This window comes from Drosophila novamexicana, unplaced genomic scaffold, assembly GCF_003285875.2.
Source record: "Drosophila novamexicana strain 15010-1031.04,08,12 unplaced genomic scaffold, DnovRS2.1 tig00004555-arrow-pilon, whole genome shotgun sequence".
Classification (NCBI taxonomy): domain Eukaryota; kingdom Metazoa; phylum Arthropoda; class Insecta; order Diptera; family Drosophilidae; genus Drosophila; species Drosophila novamexicana.
The window spans coordinates 4854743-4880213 of NW_020825052.1; the positions used below are offsets into that span (position 1 = coordinate 4854743).

Here is a 25471-nt window from a genome sequence, read left to right on the forward strand (position 1 = left end):
GTATGTGTGTGTTTTTGTGTGTGCGTCTCAGTGCGACCAGCGGCTGTTTATAAAGGATAAGTTGCTATGAAATTTCGTGTATGTTTAATCCGTAAATGGATATGTTGTTATGACGCCTACGCAACAAAATACAAATACATAAGCCATAAGATAAGAAAAAATTGCTGCTTATAATATATTTCATTCTATTCTGACCTTTGGCTCAAAGTTTAGGTCCGACCTATACAAATTTGAACACAAATCACAAAGTACGCCAAGTACTTTGATTAATTTCATAATTAGAAAACTCCTACTTCAACCCCAAGAAGTTAAGAACCTCACAGAGTTAGCCTATTAGCTACAAATTTATAGAATAGCTTGGAAATTTTCCTTTTAACAAAACTTTTCGCTTGCAGACGGTTCGAAATTTAAGACAACTTTATGCGTTTAAATATTATTATCAATCTATATCTATATCTATTAACAAATGATGTTTCTTTTGATGGGCGCTTATACATATTACACAATGCTAGCACTTTAACGATTTTAAATAATCTAAAGATTTAAGTAACAGAAAATAATAAATAATATCATAATAATAAGTAACATATGTGCAATATTCGCTTACCTTTTTCCACAGACACAGAAATATAACCGAATGCTCCTTATTGCAATTTTTCAAGTCAACAAGTTTTTTTATTTTGTTTGTCTCTGTTTATTTGAGGTGCTTCTTAGCATTCCAGCGGGAAAAGGCACAATTGCAGCGGGTCATGCACTATTTGGCATAGTTATTTGAATTATGATAGGTCCTTTATTTGTTTTTATTTTATGATAATATTGCGATATTCGTTGTCTGGGCCGCGCACGCATACACTTTGCACGATTTTACAATAGAATTTAGCACACGGCTGCCAATTATTGAGAACCTGCTAAAAAATTAAAGCGTAACTCAACAATTGGTAGCACATTAGACGGCGGGAAGAGGGAAGTATAAAGAATCAGTTCTTACTGCTGGCATGCGTCCTGTTCCGGCCGCAAAAACTGCAAAAGTGCATGACAGAAATGCCAATGCGAATGCCAAGAACAGAAACAAAGCCGAGCAACCAAATCAAAATGTATAAAATACTTTCATAAAATACAGGGATATATACGCACACATGCAAGTACGTGTATGTGTATGCGACTGAGTGTGTGTGGCTGTGTGAGAGTACAACCGCACATATGGCATGCCTATGCCTCTGTCTGTGTGTGTGTTTGTGTGTGTGTGTGTGTGTGTGTGTTTGTGTGTTTGTGTTTGTATGTTTGCACTTGAAAAGCATTTAACGTAGCAAGTGCGGGCAAGAAGACAAAACGATTCGAGATAAATGTCAGAGGTTATGGTGTTAATGTCGCCTTTATTCAAAACGGATATCGGTCCAGAGCACAGAGAACAAAGGCGAGCGATGTAATAAAAAATAAATTAAATGGAAAATGCAAAAGGAAAAGGCGACTGACACTGAAAGACGGACAGGACAAGAGACCGAAGCGCGAATGTGTCACGGATTTCATTGCTCATTGAATACGCATTCATTTCATGGGCGCAGGACACAAAGGCACAAAACTGTGCGAAAGACCTGACGGGCATTCGGGGCAGCCGCATCGAGTCAGTCAGTCTGCGTACGTAAGCAGCAGAAGGACACGGACACACACACACACACACACACACACACACAGACACATACGCGCACACCAACACAGAAGCAAGTCAAAGGCGCTGCGAAAATCAGTGGGTAAAGTAAGCCACAGAGCCACAGAGCCACAGAGAAAATCAAAACTACGCGCACACCAAAAAGGCGCTGCCTTCTACAGTCTGTGTGTCAGTATGTCCTGTCATTTGCATGTGTGTGTTTGTGTGCTTTCGGTGTGTGTGTGTGTGTGTGTTTGCTTGCATGTGTCTGTGTTTGCTGTGTGGCTTTTCTATTTTTTGTTGTAATTGCCTTTTGGCAATTGCAATTTTCGCATTTTATTGAATTTTACACAGGAACACAAACACACAAAAGCTTGTCTAACAGATGCGCACACACCAACACACAAACACACCAGCACACACACGCACACACACACACACAATCACATGTGCTCCGACACAATAACAACATTTCTTTTTTGTCATAATATTTTCATGTGCTTGGATTTTGCTTTACATGCGCTCACAACTAAATTGATTGTTGCCTTTTTTGGCTCATTTCATCTGTCGGTAAACAGCCACGGAATATTTTAGCATATTGTTGTTGTTAAATATTTGGTGAATTTGTTTTTGATTTGCAACAAATTTTCATACACACAAACGCAATCACACACACACACACACAATCACACACACTTGGTGGCACGTACGTAGAGAGAGTGTTGGGAGACGCGTCCAAGCTATGTTCTATGCTGGCTGAGTAGCTGGCCTCTGCCTTGCGGAACCGCCCTAAAACAGTCGGGAGAAAAACTGAAAATGAAAATTTGTGAAAAATTTATCCAAAGCACGCAAACGCACGCCAGGCGAAAGGCAAAGGCAAAGCGCAAAGCCAGAAGCTTTTCAAATCTCAGAAATGTACCGTTATTTAATATGGCAATAGCCAACAACAAGTGAGAGAGCGTGTGTGAGAGAAACTGAGAGCGTAAGAGGACACACAATCAATAAGTACGCAGACTTGCAAAGCTTTCCCTGAGCGCTAATGACAGAGAGAGCGAGAGCGCGAGAGCGCAGCGCGCACAGCAGCCCCCCGCCAGGCGTCATGGACGCCTTCGCCGTCCCCCCCCCCGTTCCCGTCTCAGCCACATCTCCACAGGCAGCACATGCTGCCAGCACGTCATGTTTTCGGACTTTGGGCTTTTTAGGCAATTATCAAGTTTGCAGCAGCCAATCGAAATGTAAACAATGCATTTTTTAATTGGCAATCGCCAACACTTTGCGAAGCTTTCACAGAATTTTACCGTTTTTAAGCGCGACTTTGCCAGCGGGCAAACTGTTTAAATTGTTCTCAACTTTGCACTCGGTTTGAATTTTATTTGCTGCCTTGCGCTCAACACGTCTGACTTTCAGCGTCGCCACAACACGAATGTCAGGTGTGCGTGGATTCCGGCTCCATTTTGTCTGCTCCTTGGCTGGCCATGTCTTATTGCCTGCCTGACTGTTGGCTCTCTGCGAGCGAGAGAGAAAGCGCGCGAGAGTGAGCGTGAGTAAAAGTACCATTAACCGTTATTGTTTTGGACTCCCAGCGCTGCCAACTTGCTGTGCGCCAAGCAGAGTTGCTTGAGGCCAGCTGTGCAGAGTTGCAAGCACTGGCATTTACACTGCGCAAAAGCCGAACGAGCTTTCGCTAGCAAATGTAACGGTTAAGCCGGCATAAGGATAACGATGATGGTAATCATAAAGGCAACTCAAGTGGCCACTCATCGGCCAAGCCAATCAGCCTTATCAATCTGTCAACTCTTTGCATAGAAAACGAACATACGGCCACTTAGGGCCAAACAAAGCGCCTGCATATCGCAAGGACCTCAAGTGCGACAAATGTTCGAGCAGCCTCTCAAGGTGGGCAAATTACCGCCGCAGGTCGCAGTCCTAAACTCATAATTAGACATCACTGGATGTGGGCAACATGAGCAGCTGCCGCTAGCGATGCCCGCAGAAGAGCTCGCAGCTCGTTCAGTGCTGTTATGCGGCTGCGATCCTGCATCATATGCGGGCTTGCCAGCAAAGGTATGTCCATATCCGTGTCCTGCGCTGTGTGTCTCGTGCCAAGGTGCAAATGCAAGTTACACGCACTCAGATATCAGTTTACATGCCGCGTTTTTATTATTTTTGAAACCCAATCGCCACAAATTTTAATGACTTTGCCTGCCCCGCCTGACTTTTTGGGCACGCCCGCGTTGCCGTATTCTATAAAGCGATGAATGATGCTGCCTTCCCCCCCCCCCCCCCCCCTGTCAACCGTCAGTCCGTCCGGAGGTAAGGGTAGTTTTTTATTTCGGCATGATTTTACATAATTCCATCACCCTTCCCGGGCTGTGTGCATTGAAGTTTCGCTTTGTACAGGACATCTACTAAATAGTATACGGCTCTTTTGACGCTTTAAATTGATTCACACCGCACACGCACACGATGAGCTGCCACCACGCACATCCCCCGGCATCCTGTTGGGCTTTTTCAGTGCGGCAGCGCTTGTACCCTGTAATATATTAACCAAGTCCAAAGACTTGCCTGGCATATAAGGAAACTCGAATATAAGAGGACCTTTGAGAAGTCAGGGGACTTTTAAGGACCACGAACTATATCCTCTTACGATCATAAAAGTATTTCTTTTAAATAAATGTTTAAATATTTATGCGCATATATAACTATTTTATATAAAGAAAATTTAATAACAAATATGTACATGTGTACATTAAATATCTATCTAATATAATATATCCTTTGTGTTCCCACTTTTACTACATTTTTTTCTTTGTTTTCTTGTTCTTAATATAAAAGAAATGTATTCATGGTTAATTGTGAGTCCAAATGTACATTTCACATTTGTTTTTACATATTCTTTTTTATCACAATTTCGACAGGATATCTCCCAGTCGCACACTCAGCTGCATTATTCCCGGCTCTTTTCCGTGCTGTCATGCATTTGTATTTGATTAAACATTTTTTACGCACTTCCGTTCGGGGCATCATTAGTTGGCGTGTTCAACGTTTTGGTCCAGCAGCGCACCACCCCCGCCGGCAACCCAGCCCAACCACGCCTAATACGCACCCCTTGCTGCGGCATTTCCTTAACGCAGTTGCCGTTGTTGTGTGCTTAGGCGCAAGTTGCATCTGTCCACTTCCGCTATCGAAGTTTCCTGTGCATGCATGCATGCGTGTGTGTGTGTGAGTGTATTTGGTTATTTGTTTTAGCTGCTTTTAAGTGCTGCGTAGTGGAGATCGATGGCCCATGTCAATGTCCTTTAGTGGCATTTCATTACATTTGCACCGTTAGCTGTTTACTGCTGCCGCCGCTGCTGCTGCTGCGGTTTTGTTTACCCATCAGTTGCAGTTGCTTTACGAGCCATCAAAAAGGGCCATTGAACATGATGAGAAAATTGCCAAGACACAAACATAGTAAAACGCCTTCTTCATCGCCATGAATAGACAGAAAACCAATTCCAGTTACAGTTGGGGGTTTCGTAATTCCACCCTCTGAGAAAAGCGATTGTCAGGCATGTGCATGAGCAGTCTATATGGTTATGAGCACTTCATATGGGAAGTGTTTACTAGCGCCACAATTATAAAGTGATTACCCACCAGTTTCTGATGCCGCAAGGGTGAACGGGGGAGGGGAATGTTTGCCTGGCAACCCATATTCAATTTGATGGCAACATAAACTGCGCGTTAACATGCATGCTAAGGGAAAACACCAGAAGTTTCTCTTCTGTTTATTTTTTTTTTCACATTTTATTCAATAAGTTTTATAATCAAATTGTACAATTTCTCTCAAAATGTTATCAAAAATACAAATATTACGTATAAAAATAGATTTGTTTCAATCTTTATCCTTAATTATGGTACACATTCGAATTCGTTTGTTATTGTAAATGCACTCTGCTCGGACAAAAACATCGAGCACAAGTCGTTGTAAACTTTAGGCTTAATATTTTAATATCACAAAATCTCACTTAATAGTTAGATATGCTTATCAGTGATATATTACGTATCTCTAGTATATATATATATATATATATATATATATATATATATGTATATAGTTCTATATGGTAGATTGAGCGAAGTTTTCCCACTTTCGTTGTACTCTGCGGTTACAACCAATTGCATTGCATTCTACAGACTAAGGAACAATAGCGCTGTGATATTGCTCTGAATTGTTTGCTTATAAATTAAGAGTTGACTTTTAAGTACACAACCGCCGGTTCTGTTGTTGCCTCTGGCCAAGAATATATACCATAGACCTATTTTATGTACATTTATGGTGTCTACAAGTTGTACTCTTTTAAATACTTTTACTGGTAGTGAAACGCTGGTTCAGTGTCCGTTTTTGTGAGCCTAACCAAAATAACTAACTAACTAAGCTAACTGAACTAAACTAAACTAAACTTAACTAAACTAAACTGATGCTGAGCTAATGCCTCAAAACTTAGGGTTCTACAAAATGACTAGAGTTCACACTCAACTTTGGTTACCAGCACGGAAACTGGATTTCATTGCTTAGTTTAGATATTTCGTTGGTTTTTTTTTGGTTTGGATGAACTTAAAACTAGTACTGCACAATTTCGCCTGAATTTCGATTTTGAGTTTTTGAAATTTGAAAGAAAATCAAAAATGTAAATAAATGATTTGCCTAAAGTTAAACTAGAGCTGTGTATGAAATTGAATAAATTTTAATGAGTTTTAAAATAATGTTGACTAGCTTCTAAGTTGACTAGGGGACTGCCTAAATTGCTGACTAGAATGTGATATATGCGTGTTATGATGGTGGAATGGGAAAGTATGATCTTATGTATAATATTATAAGAAATGTTATTGTGATGTGTGAAAGGTGATTGTAGAAAAGTGAAGATGAGAATGAAAACGAAAGCATATATATTGCTTGAATATGGATGAAAGTTGGAATGAAGGTGATGGAAAAGTAGATAGATGACAAGACTTAAGTTGATATTGCGAATGAGAATGAATATATATGATACGCAGATAGATGAAAGGTGAAGTATGAAGAAAATATTAGGGAATAAGTACTAAAGTGGAATCTCGAATGAATATGAAATATATATGATACGAAAATAGATGAGAGTTAGCGGAAAATTTGGTGGAATAATGAGAATCGGAGTTAAGAAAATGTGTTTGAATAATGGATAGATGTTGACATGATATAAGTTCTCAAGTGGAGAATGTGAATGATTTTTATAAAAGAATATTTCTTTGGTGACATTATGTTGGTTGGAAAGGAAAGATTTAAAAAAAAAACTTTGAAAGTAGAGTGAGTTTTTGATATATGAAAGATAACTGGGATTCGAATTTCCTATCTCTATAGCTTAGTCTGTATATTTTTTGTTTGGTATGGTTTATTGCCATTAGTTGATTAAGATCTGACTAGACATTATCTATATGACTAGAACTTTTCTGACTACACGAAAAATGCCTTGGCCTGCTCTGGCCTTGGCAATTTTACTGAGATCATATTGAAGCTGACTAGTTCCAAATATATACTTGGACTGACTAGAAATAAATACTAAGCATACTTTAAGGTAACTAATTAAAATCTAAACTGACTAGACTGTTTGCCGTCTTTGGTTTCAATTAGTACACACAAAACTGGAATGTTGATCGAAGTTTGGAGCTGACTAGAATGAAAACTCATTGGTAAAAACTAAATGACTAGATAATTGAGAAATCAACTAGTAACTAAATGTGTACAACTAAAATTCAATTCAAGTCGAATTCGCATGATAAAAACTAATTTCTTTGGTCTGTTTCAGCTGCAGTTCTCCCCAAAACAAGAGAAAAATTAAACACTAAACTTAACAATAGGGGACTATAAACAAATTATACAAGTGCCAAGCGGTCCAAATTCCACACTTACTCAGTGCGCCATCGTCGTGTGTTGAATGACGGAGGCGCAGTTACGCAGATTTGTGAGAGCAGCAGCTGCAATGCTCTCCTCCTCAGTCAGGCCGTGCTCCACTATCTGGAGCCGACCATAGCCAGCGGAGGAGGTGGAGGAGCTGCAGTCGGACATGAAGTCGGCCTCGTAGTCATAGTGACTGCTGCTCGCCGCGCCCGCCACATAGACGCCTTCATCGTCGTGGGTGCCCGCGTAAGAATGCGAACTGCTGGTCGAACTGGAGCTATTGGATTTATAAACGGCTGTCTGGAAGCTGCCAGTTATTATGTTAGCTGACTCTGGCTGCCTCTCCAGCCCTGACTCCAGTTCCGGCTCCAGTTTGCCGACAGTCTGCGCCTTCTTTACATGCGTCTGTTGATGCTTGCGCAGATAGGCAGCCCGCTTGAACTTCTTGCCGCACTCGCCGCAATCAAAGGCCAGCTCTTCGGCTGGTTTCTTGGAGGTGGCTTGTGGCTGTTGCACCTGTTGATTACTGGTGTTGCGATTCTCCTTTTTGGCAGCGGCCGCCTCCTTCTTGGGCTTGTGCCAGCGGCGATGGGAAGCCAAGTTGGCGGGGCAATTGAACTGCTTGCCACACTCGGGGCAGCGATACTCGAGCAGCACAATGCAGGCGCAACGATGGCGTGCCAGACCAAAAGCATCGTCGAACTTGATGCGGCACAGCCGGCACACATAGTCACCAATTACGTTCCTAATGGCAGCCAGCTCCGCCTTGGTCTCCTCAGTAATTTCGACAATGTTGTACTTGGGATCAATGTCGCCATTGCTGTACTGCATGCTGCCATCGGTGATGTCCTCCAGCGGCCTGATGATGGTGCCCGAAACTGGTGAACTTGTCTCCTCATCGAACTTTAATTTGCGCGTTGCTTTGTTGCGCGTCGATTTGGCACTAGCTGTGGCCGCTTTGCCGGTGCGCGGCGCCGTGTCCGAGACTTTAATGGGCTTTGCGGGCGTCGCATCGACGGGTGCGGGACTCACCTCAGATTTGGCCAATTTGGCAGCGGGCAAAGCTTCGCTTTGTTCGCTCAACTTGCGCTTGAGTGAAGCCACTGCGATTTCAACGGCAGCTGGACTTTGTGGCGGTGTTATGGGCTTCTCCGTAATGACGACCACCTCATGCGCCACCCCCTGTGTGAGCTCCTGTGTGAGCTCCTGTGGCAGCTCATCGGCTGCTGCTGCTGCTGGCTCGCTGTGAACCTCAGCGAATGTGGTCGCCATTGGCACATCGCTGCTTGGCACTGGCGACGGCGGTTTCACGGACAGGTCCAACGGAATTTCACACTTGGTTTTGATGTTCAGATAACGGCTGCGATACTTGGGCGGCAGCGAGGCCACTGTGGTCAGCAGACCGAGGCCATGGGGCAGCCCCCCAGCTGTCGCATTGTGCAGCAGCTGTATGCTGTGCGTGTGCGGATGCGGATGCTGGCCGTGGTTGGACACTGTCGGCTGATGGTTGGCGACGCTGGCCATTGCACTGTTCCGCGTATCAACGAAATGGTGATAAACTGAAACTTGAACGCGCTTTAAGAACTTGATCGAAACGATAAACGAAAACGGAAACGGGGAACGGCTAAAGATGAGCTATGAATGGTGAACGGTGAACGGTGAACAGTGAACGGTGATCGGTGAACGGTGATCGGTGAACAGTGAACGGTGAACGGGAGGAACAAAGAGTTGAAGAACTAAGCAAAACTTAACAACAAATTGAAACGTTGGCAACGTTGAGCGCTCCTTTGGCTGCTTCCTGTCGGCTCGACGTTTTTGCTGCGAATGACTAACATCATATCCTGCCGCCTCTATTTATGTGTGCCAAAGGAAAGCGAAATTAAAATCATTGTTTGTGTGTTGTGACGGCGTCGCTCTTGGAAATTTCATCCCCCAATTCGAGTCGTTGTCCTTTTAGCCCTCGCCGTTGCTGCCACTGCTGCTGCTGACGTTGACGCTGGCAGCGACGCCGCCGCCAAGCCGGAATCTTTTGTTAGCAATCACACACATTAGTCACCCTTTTTTCCATACAGACACACACACACACACATACACACCAACACACACGCTCGTCGCCAGGCGGGGGGAGCCGGAGCAGTCGTCGACGCTGGCAGTGAAAGTCCTTTGCACTGTGTCTGCCTGCACTTGGAGAAATCATTGTGCAGCAATTTTATGTTGCAGCTGTGCCTCAGGTTGCCAATGCCACGTAGCCAAAAAGGACACGCGACAGGAACTGGAACACATGTTCGGGTCTAACGTGCAAATTCTTTAATTCATGGAAATTTGGCAACGCACAAAAGATCTGTCTGGTATCCTTTTGGATCCTTTCTTGTTGATCTCGGCGAACAGCTGATAGCCATGAAACCGTTAATTGTGCGTGTAACCAGAGGTAAATGTGCTCACAACAGAAACTCAATGGGCCAGAATGACCTGAAGCAGAGCCCATATTGTGTTACCTTCATGTGCACACTCTTAAGCAGCTGTGGCAATCGGAAACATTTTTATACTCATCATCATGAAGGTGAGCATCATAAATAAATAAATCTGAATACTGTTGAAGTCTTCAGATATCAGAAAGAATGAATTACGACCTGCTTAATACCAGAGAAAACAACCTTAAGCTTCTTACTTGTACTATATTATTATTCAATTAATATATATTTAACATAATTAAGTATAGGCTCGCTCCGGAATTAGAACAGCCAGAAGTATAATTCGCTCGAAAATCAGTCCGAATAATTGTGCTTTAACTCTTCAAAATTCGTATTTAATTTTTAGAATTTTAGCAGTTAATGAAAAGTAAAATACAACTTAAAATAAACTATTTTGTAGACTAGAAAAACGGTCCTAACAATACTTTTGTAGACCAAAAACACAAGTTTAATTCCAAGCGTTCTTACAGGGCTATAAACCCAAGTTATGCAAAAAATGCAGGAAAGTTTCAAATTAATGTTTTTCGCGCTTTTCTCCGTCTAACAGTGAAAATTGCAGCTTCCTAGTCAATCATTCAGTCAGGACAAATAGTTTTGTATATAGAGATATACAGCTAGACTAGTTGCGTAGCCTTGAAAATACTTTGTGCATATTCCAGTTGCGATGTTCGCCAATTTTCTTAGAATCCACAATATCCACTGTCAAACTGATAGCAAAAGTTTGCTTAATTTTTTCAAATAAAATTAATATTGATATACTGATAAATTATAATGATAATATTATCATTAATTAAATTAAGATCTTGCGCTTATGTTCCTTTGGTATTTTCCAGTCAAATAATTAAATATATTATGTTCGCATGTGTTTTTTCTCTACGTGTATTTTTTGGTGATTGCTGCATTTTCAGGTTTTCATTGGGCTGGCTCTGGCTGTGTCAGTGTCGACGACTTCAGCTCCTGCTCTCGCTCCTGCTCCTGCTGCTGCTCCTGCTCGGTCTTCGTACACGCTACGCACAGACGCCGCACACAGACACAGGCAAGCTTGTCAAGTTTGCTTTTGGTGGGGTAGGCACATGGCACACACACACACACGCAGACACACAAAACTCAGCTTGGTCTGCTCAGCCACCACAAAGCGATTGTCAGAATGCTTGGAGTGTGTGCGAGTGTATGTGTGTGCTTTACATTAATATAATCGAAATGCGACGCCGTTGCCGACGTTGTCCTCGTGGTTGCCATGAAAGGGAATGCACTTTCGATTCCCAGTGAAGGGCTTTTGGTTGTACCGCTCGCACCAAACACAAATATGGCATATTATGTTCAATATGACGCCATTGTTGTTGTTCCTGCTCCTGCTGCTGCTGCTTCTGTTGTTGTTGTATTACGGTAGGCACGTGCGTGGTAACGGCAACGACGCTGTCGCCACCCCAATTGGGCTTAAAGTATTCCCAGAGCGACAGCGTTGCCGCTGCAGCATTTGCCAGTGCCGATCAGCTACGGGGTGGTGACCCCCTCGAAGCTAGAATCTGTGTTTGCCATGCAGCTTAGAATTAATAGCACACGCACCGAGTAGCCGAAGCCAGAGAGCTGCAAGATGCGAGCTGAGAGCTAAGAGCTGAGCGCAAAACAAGTCACAGAAGTGCGCCGGCCACGCGAGCAGCAGCATCCCAGCAACGGGGCAAGGACGAAAATTCCAACCCTGTTTAGCAACCGACTCCCCCTTAGCCCAACGCAACCCAAACCAAACAGCTCATCAGTCAGTCAGGCTGTCAGCTACAAATGCCGCGTTATTTCCATCTAGACTCGCACCTCGATTCGGCATATTCCTTTGACTGCTCGGATTTCTGTGCTCCAAGGCGCGCTTAGCTTAAATTTGCACTCAACAACACCCAGGACGACCCGAGATGACAGTGCGCCCCCCCATCGGACAATCCATTCCCAGCACGGGCTGTTGAGTTGCCTCAGCTACGCACTTTGTTTGTTGTTTGTTGCTTGCTCATTGCTAACCCTTAAGTGCATCTTTTTATGGTAATTTCAAGTGCAGGCCCAGGCCCAGGCCAGCCACGTCTGTCATCCTGCCTGCTTGGCAATAATTAATGTTCGAAAATGCATCGTTTATGTGGCATAATGCATTTGCATTTGTGTGTCTCAAAAGGATTTTCAGCCGCCATGTACTTTTGCTTGGGCAGCTCTTCAAGGATGCTCCACTGTAGCACATGTTGCCATTGTCGCCGCTGGCTGTAACCCAAACTGCTGCCAGCTGGAGCTACCTTTTTCTGGTTTGAGCTGTAATTAAATTTTTGCTTTCATAATTTGATGCAATTTTTTGTGCGGCTCGCAAAAAATTTACAGCAACTGGCTGGGATTTGGTATTTTTCCTCTTGATTTTTTTTCTTTTCGTATTTTTCAGAGTAAAATTGTTTTCCGTTGATTTTCCATTTTTGTTTCGAGTGCCATATGCTGGCGATTAGAGCGGGATCACATCTCGTTGGCATTCGCGTCGCACCAATTAACAGCAATTTAGGTGGAGCGTGGAATTATTTTTGGGTTTCACTTGTTTTTTATGGGGCTTTGCCTACGGCGCTCTGATAAAAATATTTATCAAGCTGCAATTTATTTTTTTTGGTTTATTTATTTAGTAAGCTTTGTGTGTGAGCTCGTTTTCAATTTTTTTAATTGTTGAGGATTTACTTTGATTCTAAAAATAGTCTCAAAGAGCTATGCAATTTTAAAGGACTAACTGACAGCCATTTGTTTGCAGTTGTTTAGTTGAAACTAAAATAAAAGCTGATTCAGCGATAGATTCGTTTGTTTTGGGTTTCACAGGAATTTTAGACATAATAACTAGGAACAAGTAGAAGTGCATTAAGCGGGGTGCCTGACTAAGGGATACCCTGAAGCAAGTGCACCTAATAAAAAATCCTTCATCTGTAAATACTATTCCATGATATCGACTTTTATCGATGGCTTGGAAACGGGGCAAGTTATAGATTATCGGAAACAAACACGTACTGGAAGGACCTTCATTCACAATTTCAATTCTCTAGTTTCTGAGATCGACGCGTTCATACAGACAGAAGGACAGACGGGCAGACGGGCAGACGGGCAGACGGGCATGGCTTGATCGACTTGGCTATTGATGCTGATCAAGAATATATATACTTTATGAAGTCGGAGATGCTTCCTTCCTCCTGTTACATGCAATCGCACAAAACCATTATACCCATTTTCAATGTGTTCAGGGTATACAAATGTGATGGATATATAATTAGAATGCATGTTTGAATCACATAAAAGTTTCGCTAAAAGTTTTCTAATCTTTTCCAAACTGTTCGTTTTTAATCAATTTGATTCTCAGTTCTATAATTTGTATTTAATAACGAACGATTCCCCCAATAAATCAGGCGCAGCATGGGCATGCCAACATGTAAGTCTGCCTAGGATTAAGGAATTTGCACTCTAATCCACAACTGAATACAAACAATAAACCGTATGACTAACCCCCATTTGGAAAGGACCCAGCAAATTGGCAAAGTGAATAGAGCAAGGCAGGAAGCCCAAGAGCAATAATTATATACACTCATATTTATACGTTTATGTGTGAGTCAAGGCGAAATACATATGCGAGCACATGCATTAATTTATTTATGCGCCGCAGGACACTCAAACACACACACACACACATAGATCGCCAAAGCGTTTTGCATGAGCGCGCAAAATGCGAAAAGGAAAAGCGGCGCAAAGAAAAAGGAAAAACAATCACAATTCACAATTCAGTTGGGTGTCGAAGTGCTTCGGGCACGCGACCAGCAACCAACGTTCCTTTATTATTGTTGTTGTTGTTGTAGCTGCTGCTGCTGCCATTGTTGTTACTAATGTCCTTGCTGTGCACAGTCGCTGTCGCTGTCGCAGTCGCTGTCGCAGTCGCATAGTTGCCGGTGCATAGCGTCAATGCTACAAAGGGTCATTTTCCACATAGGCAAACACACATTGGCATGTGCGCCATGGAAATCACAATGCACGCCATTGCAAGCAGCCAACAACCACCCAACAACACACACACGCACACGCACAAAAGTCGATCGGAATCGAAGCCCAAATAAAAATGTAGCCAGGTGCATTTTCAAACACTAACCAAAATGTCGTAGGGCGCACACGAGCCAAAACCAAACCAAGCCGTAAACCAGCGAAGGGTATTAAGGGGAGAAAACAGAATTCGAGCCCCTTGATATAGACCAGAATATAAACCAGAGCTCAAGCGTAGCGCGATTCCGATTCCGATTCCGATTCTGAGGCCGAGGCTGTTGCTGATTTCCAAAGCGCTTTAAAAATGTTTTAGGGCGCCTTTTTACATTTTAGGGGTGGCTAAAACTGCAGCCGCATATTCCAGACTCGTATATCCGCATGTCAGTCACAGTGCACACTGGGCTGGAGGGTTCGAACTGTCGGCCGGAGTATTGCAGGGCTCATATATAAAATATATTTCATTTTTACCCCGTGCCGCTGTCTACTATATAAAATTCCAATTGGACGCGTACACCGCAAAAAAGGGGCGACTCTTTTAATTTTCCCTTTTTTTTTCCTTTCATTGTTTTTTTGCTTTATTATTATTGTTGAGCCGCCGCCTAGCAGGCAAAGATCCTGTGCAAGATTTGCTGTCGGCGTTGACAGCGGCGTTGGCGTCGACGTCGACGTCGCTGCTGTGTGAAAATTGCACAAGTTGCGCTTCTGCTTTTGACAATAGCCTCACATTAACTAGTTTCCGTTGCAATTCCAATTCCGTGGCCGACGCTGCCGCCGCCGCCTCCTCATTGCGACTCGGCTCGCCACTCTTAATGAGTAACTGTATCCGAGTGCTGAGAACTGGGAACCGGCAACTGGCAACTGGGAAGTGGCAACTGCCAACTGTGGACTTCATTACAAAAGCACCCCATTTGCTGCTGCGCCGTTTCCTGTTTGGTTTGTTTCAATTAAATCGCATGTGCGACCCATAAGCAGTGCCAGGCCATGGCCAATACATTGCTCGGCACATGGCTCATCTGTTACTTAATCATGGCATTGCCATGGATACCTCACCACATCAGGGCGGTGTGCATACACTCACTCATACAGCCCATTCGCCCACCCGCTTAAGTTCCGCTGCTGTCATTCACGAAGTTTAAAGCAAATGCTCGCAAATGAGATTTCCTTGATTTTAACTTTTACTATTCTATGGATTCTCCTTTGGACTACAATTATCCCCCAGCTTCTGTGCCGAAGAAAATTTAAAAATTACCATCTGGTACAGCCATCGGCAAAGATATCACAGCTTCTCATTCACTGCCCTCTCAATGGAAAACACATTCATTTTAAAGTTGGTAACTTTGTTGTATATATATACATATATGTAAACAACAATTTGAAATTCCGGCCGATTTTTCAGCTAGGAGCAATATGATACGAAAACATTTAGAAACCGTTTTAGGAAAGGCATCTAAAAGAACTGAACTCGCTGAAGCTTCCAGCTAAGTTATAAATACATATTGATAAAAAAAAACTGAGCACCGTCAAAGGCAAACCTCTACAATTTTCATACACACATTGAATATTGTCTTAGGTTTAGATTGATATTTAGTAATATATATTTTATATCGAGTTATTTATATAATTATATAGCATAACTTTCTTATTACTTGATCACTTGCTCCCCTTACTCATTCCCTGCCACTTCAATAAAATCCATAATTGTAGTCATAGTCGTAGTAACTGGGTGAGGTGTCATTGCGCCAGCCTAGCTGATAGCGCACAAAGTAATCCAAGCCATTGACATCAACGCCCAAAGTGCGCAATCGGTTGACAAATGTTGTGGCTTGTGGTGTGGCCCAGAATCGGTCATAGGCCGGCTCCAGGGCAACAACACGACGCCAGAACTCACCGAAGACGGGACTTTGCTGGGCATTGGTCTCCAGCAGCTTGCGTATTGAGGCCAACGGATAGATATAGTTGAATTCCTGCTCGAAACCGGCTATGCCATTCACCGTCTGCGCCCAATGGGGGTACTTGTTAAACACCTTGATCTCCAGGTCCAGATCGTCAAATACCTTCAGGGAGCCACCTGACAGTATCAGCTGCTGGGACAACCACTGCAGCAGTTGGCGCAACTCCGTCTGATTGAGCAGCTGTAATCGCAGGCGATACGTGGTTAATGCATTGATCTCCCGTATAACTGCCTGGAACTCGGCATCGTTGAGCAGATAGGCCTGGACCAGATGCTCGATCTGTTTATGTGGAATATTGCGCAATAAGCTCTTAAGATCCAGATAGAAATTTCTAGCGGGAGCTGCGGGCCTGGCTGCTATGGGCGCTGTTGTGGTCGCCGAGAGTCCTGTGCCCAGGCAACAGATCGCAATCAGAGCTATTATGGTGCACTGCATCCTGCTGAATGTATGAATATATTCTGGGTTCTGCAGCAGAGTTAAGCTCTTTATATAGGCAGACGCTTATCTGGAGAGCGGCGCATCTTATTTTGATTTGGCTGCTTGTGCATATTTGTTGTAAGCAATTTGATTTACATGGCTACCTTATCCGATGTTTATCAGGCGTCAGGCGTTTGTTTTGCCAAAGCTTCAGATACACGAAAGTAGTTGGACAATAGACAAAGTCTATTTGCCTGTCATCCAATGTCATGATAACCAAATGTACGGTCTTAGTCATCTTCCAAAAGCAACTGTGTGCGGTGATCTGATGCCAGTTGGTGGGAAAAAACTGACTTCAGCGAAATGAAGAGTGTGAAATGTGTTAACAAAAATGACATTTTCAATTTCAACTTATTCTCACTCTCCAATCGATTGTAGGCTTATTAATAAGCGATTATTTTCGGGATAAGGCTTTAAAATAAATACGACAGACGAACTGATTGATACGAATAAATCAACTTAGCTCGTCGTATTGATCAAGAATATGTATGCCTTGTTCGAGATGTCTGCCAGCTGCTTACATATTTGGACAGCGTTTTAAACTCATCTTACCCCTTCTACAATAGGTGTAGGGTATTGGTGCATAGGTTATTCTATACCTTTCACAGATCAGGTTTACTATAACTAACAAAACCTTAATATAAATTCTCTAACACCTGGAAGCTTATATTAATGTTGAGTATATACAAAGTCTTTCCGATTTATTCACTTGCACAGCTCTATACCAAGCCCTATAAAGGTTCTGCTACACCTTATGCAGATCAGGTTTAGTTAAAATATTCGAAACCTAATATTAAATTTCTACACAACCAAAATGATACACTCGCACAGCTACTATACTAATTTTCATTAGTTCCACCCGAAGGGACTTGTCGGTAAAGAGTTCATTGCCTCGCTCGCCTATTAAAAATCTAGCATACAGACGACAACCACTGCGCCCTGGACACCGAAACAGCCAGATGGATAGCTAATTAGGGAACTGGAAACGGGGTGTTTCGTTAGGAGCTACAATTGTAACAGTAGCCACTCGCATGGGCAGATTTTAGTATAGTAGGTATATGTACTAGAAAATTATGGATTTCATGCAATTTATGTGCATAAAATAACGACGACCAAATAAATGAGAGCTGTGCTAAATTGTATGGCACACACACACATGCACAAATACACACACACATATGCACATGCACATAGATAAGAAGCCACCCCAAATGTTGTTTTGGGCCGACTAACAGGGGGTTGATTTTTGGACTCTCGGGCAATAGCATAAGCATTTTTCGGCCAAGGGCGATCGCAGCCCTAAAATGCCAAAGGGGGCAGCTAAAAGCAGCGGCAGCTGCAACATACACACACACACACACACGCCTGCAGTGCTTGGATAAATCATGTGTAAAGGTATTTTGATTTTTTTTTACCCGATATGATAAGCGAGTTGCAGCAGCTGCCGATGCGGGCAACGCAACATCACAAGGCAAATATACAGCACACAAAATGTATTAAAAAACAATTTGAAGCAGAGAAAGAAAACATATATGTTGCTAAGCAAACGTTTGGTAAAACAAGCAACATAACAATTTTTAATTGATTTGGCATGCTTCAATTTAACGCTTCGCTGCCACTTCCTTTACAGCGCGGTTCTCGTGAGTGTGAGTCCTTTTTGCATATGTGCACGTGTCCTGTAATTGCCAGCTTTTAGTTTATTGTAATTTTCAATATTTTGTATACAAAAAATGAAACGAAAATGCAGTTCCCCGTCTGGGCAGTCGCTTCCGCTTTAGGACACGCCAGTGACTCACAGGACACGAGCTGCTCGCTGCTCACAGTATAGAAATTTATATGGCGGAACTGCGAGGCGACGATGTTGACGGCAGACAGACGACAGCGTAATGAACGTCACCGCAGTGCCTTGTCAGCCAAACAGTGCTCAGGTCCTACTCCGGCTACAGGTATGCCTTGCCCTCGGTCTCAGTCTCAGACTCAATCTTATGCTTATTCAGCCTGTTACAGTCGCTGGCTTGGCACGCGTCAGAGCTGAAGGAAACCCTCTGCCCAGGTTGTGTGCGTGTGTGTATGTTTCCTTTTAGGGGTTGCTAGTTGCAAGTCAGTGGAAATCCTTATAAGAAACATTCCGAAGGAAGCGAAGCAACACGTTCAAGACATTGTTGAGTCACCGCAGCCCCTTTTTTTGCGGCAGCATTTATGTGCTTCAGTGACGACCCTTCTCAGTTTCAGTGTCGGAGCCGCCTTTCTTATCGGAACTGCGAGGTGCCCGCCTTTGTGAGCCGCTTGGCTTTGCCCTTTTGGGTTTTCATTCAACTTTCGTCACTTAATTGAGTTGCGGCGCCGCAGAATAAAAAAAGTAGAAAAAAAGGGGCAATTCCTTGGCTGGAAAGTGCCAATTGTAGGTTTTCACTTTAGGCAGCTACAAATTGAAATGCCCACAGACACATTCCCCTGGCGTTGACTTTTTATTCATGTGCCTTTTGGCAAGATATTGTCTTCGGCGTCCTTACCTTGAGTGTGGTTCCTTTTTATGCTCGCTCTGCAGCAGGGAAGCCATTAAATTGATTATAAAAAGTCTTCGAAATGTGTAAACACACTCCGGCCAGACAGCCTGTCGCCCGAGCAGGGACCGCCTCGTCGCCTGCGACTGTCGACTCTCGACTGTTAGCTCTGGAATGCTACTAATTACATGGGCGTTGCGGGGAGTGCCAAGGAGGGACTCATATATATACAGTTTGTGACTTGGGTCTTAAGCAGCGAATGATTCTGACAATTTGTGCGGTAAGCGACAACTTAAGGGTTTATCAATGACAATAATGGAAATAGTAAAAGCTAAAGTGGAGGGCGTGCCGGGCTGCGCATTGAAGCACCTCCTTGAGGAAGGACGCCATTAAGTCGTTAAAATGGGATGTCCTTTGTGCAAATTTGTGGCTGAAAAACTGGTTAACGGGAATTACCGAGCTAACTTTTAGTTTTTTAAGGCCAGCAGAGATGAATGAAGAACTATTATAAAAGGACGCAAGTGCGTTTTGGGTATTGAAAGCATATTTTAGAAAAGAACCAAACTTTAGTTGAATTCGATTATAAGATAACAAGATTTATATTCTAAGTATTAACTTTTAAAGTATTCTTTACCTTAAGGTATTAACTGTTAAGCTTGTGGCTAAATGAAATTTAGTGTATCTTTGAAATGTCAGATACATATGTTTTAAAACTAAATAAACATGAAATAAAAACTAATTTTAGTTTTATTTAATACTAAAAATTAATTAGTATTATAGTTCGTGAAACTATAAAATATTTTTCATTTGTCTAAAATAAAATTATAATTAACATATAAAAATGTTTTGGACATAAACATACTTAAAATAAAAATTTTAATAAAGTAAATTAATTAGTTCGACTTAATATTTGCTTAAAGATAATCAAGTAAAGATTAAAGATCTAGCTAAAATACTTTATTAATTTGCGCTACTCAAGTTCTTATCTGTTAATAAAATTAGAGAACTAATTTTGACCCAAAATTGAATCTTAAAGTAAACAGAAAGCTCTATCAACACGCTTTTCAAACGAATTTCCAATAACTCCGCCAAATCCCTAAGCAGCTCAGCAGCTGCCGGGAATTTATCGAGTGTGCTGGCAGCACGGCATTTCAATTGCTGCCTCGTGGCATGCCACTGATAACAATCCGGCATAGAAATCTGTCATGCTGTTCGCTGCATGACTAGGACCCGTTCCAGGTCCACAGTCATTTGCATGTTCACGGCTTGTTGGCCAGCACACGTGTTCAATTCTACACGCTTGGACCTATTTGCATGAGGTTGTTAAGCGAGCAGATAAAGCTCCGTACCGACTGTTCCAATCAACGAAGTTCCCTGGATGAACATGCCACGTATTTATTTTTTGTATGCATATATGGAAATTAAGCTAACAAAAGGCGCAGCGGGCGCTGCGCAAGCGCAGGCATAGTTAGGGTCGACGGCACGATCCACGACACGTTCCAAACGCAACCCCCAGTTAGATAGCGACACACACACACACACAAACACACACAATTGGCTAGGGAATGTGTTACACATTTTACATAACATTTACAGCTCGACTGCATTTCGGTTTTCTGTGTGCCAGCTGCCGTTGCTGGCTTTGCCAAAAACATGTTTATCCTTATCCAAGGTGCGGTCCATAGGTAAGGCGAGGCCATGCGATGCCAGGCGAGGCTCGCGTGCCACCAGCCCCACCCCATTTCGACATATCGACATTGTGCTGCAGTTTCAGCTCATTTCGATGCTCATAAATAACAACAATAGCGACGCGGATGCAAAAAAAAAACAGAATAATAAAAGCAGCTCGGATCCCCAGGTATTTTTCACGTGTTTGGCACGTTTCACTCGATTTTCCGGTTCTCGATTCCAATACGTATTTGTTCCTTTGCCCTCTAATCCTTAGAGGCGGACGGCGCACGCGGCACGCGGCCGACGTCTTTGTGATAAATTGGGCTTTAAAGCAGGGGTCTGCAGTTCTACCCACCCGACTCCTTTGACAAATGGCCAAAGCTGTGCCACTGGACAGCTAAAGTTTCGGTCTTCCTCTCTCTCCCTCTATCGTTTTTGGCTATTGCCTCTTGTCTCTTCCTCTTCATGACAACATGCAATTGTTTGCTTCATTGTCAAATAAATCTTAGTTCCAGCTTTGTGTCTCTTGTTTTATTTACAAAGTCGCCCAATTATATTAAGTTCACCAATACGCCTATATCATTTATCAAAGTCCTTGGATCTACCATGGTTATTGTTTGATATTACTTATATAGACTTTACAATGGATAAATATTTATTTATTTCTGTCCACATTACAACTCTCTCTGCACGTTACTTGGAAATTTATCTAATCCAGAAATTATTTACCATTTGCAGTTGTTTTCCGCTCAACAGCATACTTGTGTTGACATTAGATAGTAATATTATTAAATAGAATATTCTAACATAGCAATAGTAGTAGTTAAGATTAATTATATTGTCTTGGGTAATGGTCTGAATATACATATATATCTCAAATATCTAGCAAAGAGTGCTCTAGTCGGAAGTTGGGCCAACTTTGAGATACCCTGTACCCAGCGCCCAGTTATACTTGCAAACATTCTAACTTCCTTCTGTACATTTGCACTGACGTGCTTCTCCTTCCCTCCTCCCCACACTATTTATGAGAAATGCATTCTCGATGAGCTTCGTCGTTCATAATCCTAAAATTCAGGGCTTAAATATGACCTACAAATATGTGTTCATATCAAAGTGCAAGGCGTTGTCATTAAGAATTCACTTTTTTTCAATTTTGTCAGGATTTTGGGCATATATTTCAAATATGGAAAGGTCGCCAAAAGCATCAATATATTTTAAAATGAAATATTCCAAATCTGAAAATACCATATGAGACACACCAAGTTTAAGGAATCCAGCTATTATAGTTTCAACCTTTGCTAAAGTCAGCATGTTTTATAATCGATGGAAAGAAAAAAATAATCCTTGCTCTGCGGGAGAACATATATTCTAAATTGCAAGTCTCTAGATATTTAACACATTGACAAGCGGACAGACAGATACACATGGCTGGATCAACTCAGCTGCACATTCCGAACAGAAATATAAATACTACTTTACGGGGTTGAAGAAGCTTCCCTCTACCAGATGCATACATTTGCACAATCTCGTTATACCCTTTAACCCATTTATGGGATCAGGGTATAAAAATGAGTCTTAAGCCGTCTGAACGGAAATAAAACATTTCCCAGCCAACTTACAACCATAATCCTCTAATTTTAACAAAGGGGGTGCTTTTTCAAAAGGTGCGTTTAAGAATTAGCTTAAAGCAGATAAAGATAAACGAGAAAAGATATTCGGCACGCCAAAGTCTTAATACTTGTAAGCATTTGTCTTACGATTCTGCAGATATGTCAGAATTATGAAGCTCCTAAATACGGAGTTTGATGACGATATCTTGGAAAATATAACATTTTACCATATAAAAACTTATCTATCGACCGATTCTTCCAATAGCGTTATATAATATAGTTGTGCGATATGGATTTGGCTCATATATAAGCAAGCTAGCTTTACTAGTAAATGCCGGATTTTGCCAATAAAAGTTATTCATAAAAGATCTTAAATTTCAACCGATCGTTACTATGACAGCTATATTATATAGTCATATAGAAGGAGACAATGTTTCAAGATGAAAGCTTTAAGACAGAGAAACGAGTTCACATAAAAACAGACAGACGGACGGGTGAACGGACGGATTTGGCCATGTTAACTCGGCTATTGATCTTGATATAGAATATATATACTGGAGTCGGATATGTCTCCTTCTATGCATTACACATTACAACCTGACAGAACTATAATACCCTGCACCAGTATATAAATAGGTTATATAGCCGTCTTGATTTGGGCTGTGCGTGATCAGTCAGGACAAATAGTTTAGTATATATAGAGTTCCATAAAAATTTTCGAATAAACTAATTACTTATCGATTAATAAGTCTCACTTTACGCTAGGAAATATTATTAATGCTGAATTAATCCTCGATTGGCGCAGTATTGTCAGATATTTGCTGATCCCAATATTCAAGCTTTTCCTCCATCTGTTTATAGTCCAAACGCTGGGGCAGCACACTCGGCGTTTTCGGAAGTCCAAAGATTCGCAGATGATATAGAAAAAACTCGTACATATCATAGTCATACATCTTGGTGTAATGGAAACTGATGCCGGAATCGGAACAGCAATCGCTCAACTGTAAACATTACATGGATTTACAAAATTTGCACGCATCAAATTTGAATAAGTATTTACATTCGGCTTGAAGTAATCATATTTATCCAGCCAAGTACCAGACTGTATTCGGGGCATCAGATGCCTGGGATGCAGTGGCAGAAAGCGCTCGCGGGCCAGCTCATCTCTAGAGTCACCAGCTACCACACCCACATTCAGCAAGCAGTGTCCAATTTGCCTATCCTCCGCATTAGTATTAAGTGGACAGAACTTTGTATTGTTCAGAGCAAACAGATTCAGGCGACGCAGTGCATCGCGGCTGAGCACATAGCCAGCACCGCCAGACATGTAGCCATGTGGATAGGTTGTGCGAAATCGATGACCAAAGAAAACGGCTGCCTCCGGATCGTATGGATAGAGAAAGAGTCTCAGATTTTCCATAACCACATAACTAGCATATATGGGAATGAGTCGAATGATTCAGCGAACACTTTCTGCAACTCACGTGTCGTCGTCCGCCTTGAGAAACCAGTCGTAATCCTCCACGTAATGTTCATAGGCGTAGGCCAGACCCGCACGCACCTTCGTATACAGATTGTCACGACTCTCCGTCACATTGAGATTGACAGCGCCCAACTCGACATCATCCTGACTGCTCAAGAAGATCAGCTTGTTGCAGCGTGCGCCCCATGTGGACAGCACCTTGGCTGCTTTAGTCTTATGCTGCGTTGGCATGGTCAGCACCAGGCACAGCACACGCGTCTCATGGTAAAGCCGATCCGCCAGCGTTGCCTTCGCCAGCGGTGTGGGCGCGGCCGTGTCCACAGCAATCGCGGTGCTCTCGTATTCGTTACCTGTGAGCATCACATAGTCCCACAGCTCAGTCAGCTGCATGCCCACAATCAGGCCCAGCACCAAACACAGCACATTCCGGAACATTACGCACCACAAGCAATGACATTTGCCAAATATTGTTTAAGCCTTACGAAATCTTTAACTGCGACCGCATTGTGCGATGTGCCTCTTCATTCAGTTGCCACACCGCGACTGTTTTTCAGCCCAGTTGCTTTCAGCTCGAAAATGGTCTCTTAATGAGTATCACTCCGGGCTAAAAACGAGTTTTGTTTTGTTACGTTTGTGATTCGCATACCAAATGAATCACAACTCTCTTAAGACATTGTCCGACTGAATATATATATTTTATTTCTTCTGCTTCACTTTTTAAGTGCAACAATATAGGAATTTTTATACACTTCGAATTGCAGAACATGTTTCTACAACTTTGATAAGCCCAAAGAATTAAATGCCCTGTTGTTTTTTATACAAAGACTTTAATTTCTTCAAATTTTGTCCATTGGAGCTACATAAAGCTACATAAAGCAGACCCTTGTCGAAAAGATTTTGAAGACTTTGCTAAGTAAGTTTTCCTTGCAAAAATTCATTTTCCGCCCGATTGCTAATAGAATAGAAATATGGTATAATATACCTTATAATTGGTATAATATTCCGATGCTGGAATATATCTTGAAAAAACAAAGTTTACTTTAAAAACTTCTTGGAATGCTGATCAAAAATTTCCACTCTTTCTGTTTGAAGAGCATTCGATTTTCGTCTAGTCAGCGGCGTAATTTTACAATTTCTTAGTTTTTTTTTTGGAGAACCGGTTTTGAGTGTCTTCGTATCGGGCAGGTTTTGACCTACACCTGAATATGATTAGCGACTCTCTCGGTTGGCTCCTTTCACTTTCCACCCGGCTGCAGCGCATCAAACGTTGCACCGGATATTTGAAACAAATTGTTTTGGTAATGGTATTATTTATTTTATTGCTAGTTAATTTTCACTTTAGTTTCTGTTGATGTATAATATTACAATTTATATAGGTATGTTTAAACATTAGTTAGTACAACTTTTTTCAATTCGTTTGTTTCTGTTTAGACTAAATGTGGGCTAATATATTATTTGCTTTGATTTTTTTTAGTATTTTTTTGTATCAATTTCGCTTGGTTAACGTCTTTGAATGTCTTAATATTCGTTTCGTTTTTTTTTTTATATTTGTTTTCTATTTCTATTTGTATTTGTGTCGAAGTTTGTGTATTCAAAATTGCTTCGCGTTTTTCTTCTTCGTATTAGAAAATTATTACAAAACATTTAACTTTAACTTTAACGTTAGATTTGCATGCCGTTTATTTTTTTATTTTTAGCTTAATATTAACTTAACTTGT

The 25471-nt window shown here is 42.0% G+C and overlaps 3 protein-coding genes and 1 long non-coding RNA gene across 4 annotated transcripts; 1 reads left to right on the forward strand and 3 right to left on the reverse strand.

Annotated features, from left to right (window-relative positions):
• Window positions 1-7571: 7571 nt before the first annotated feature.
• On the reverse strand, window positions 7572-9083 carry LOC115770352 (zinc finger and SCAN domain-containing protein 31). The gene has a single exon (XM_030715590.1). It carries the CDS (start codon window positions 9081-9083, stop codon window positions 7572-7574), a length of 1512 nt encoding a protein of 503 aa, XP_030571450.1.
• A 4292-nt stretch (window positions 9084-13375) lies between these two features.
• On the forward strand, window positions 13376-14301 carry LOC115770387. Its single transcript, XR_004018844.1, has 3 exons — window positions 13376-13457; window positions 13546-13630; window positions 13689-14301. It is a non-coding gene; the product is annotated as an uncharacterized LOC115770387 (long non-coding RNA).
• Window positions 14302-15405: 1104 nt separating this feature from the next.
• Window positions 15406-16443, reverse strand: LOC115770267. Its single transcript, XM_030715485.1, has one exon. The coding sequence runs from the start codon at window positions 16441-16443 to the stop codon at window positions 15739-15741; it is 705 nt and encodes a 234-aa protein (XP_030571345.1). The 3' UTR covers window positions 15406-15738.
• Window positions 16444-21290: 4847 nt separating this feature from the next.
• On the reverse strand, window positions 21291-24273 carry LOC115770178 (glycoprotein-N-acetylgalactosamine 3-beta-galactosyltransferase 1-like). Its single transcript, XM_030715338.1, has 3 exons — window positions 23755-24273; window positions 23331-23700; window positions 21291-23271 (listed from the first exon to the last, which is right to left on the reverse strand). The coding sequence occupies exons 1-3, from the start codon at window positions 24186-24188 to the stop codon at window positions 23056-23058; spliced, it is 1020 nt and encodes a 339-aa protein (XP_030571198.1). The 5' UTR covers window positions 24189-24273; the 3' UTR covers window positions 21291-23055.
• Between the last annotated feature and the right edge of the window lie 1198 nt (window positions 24274-25471).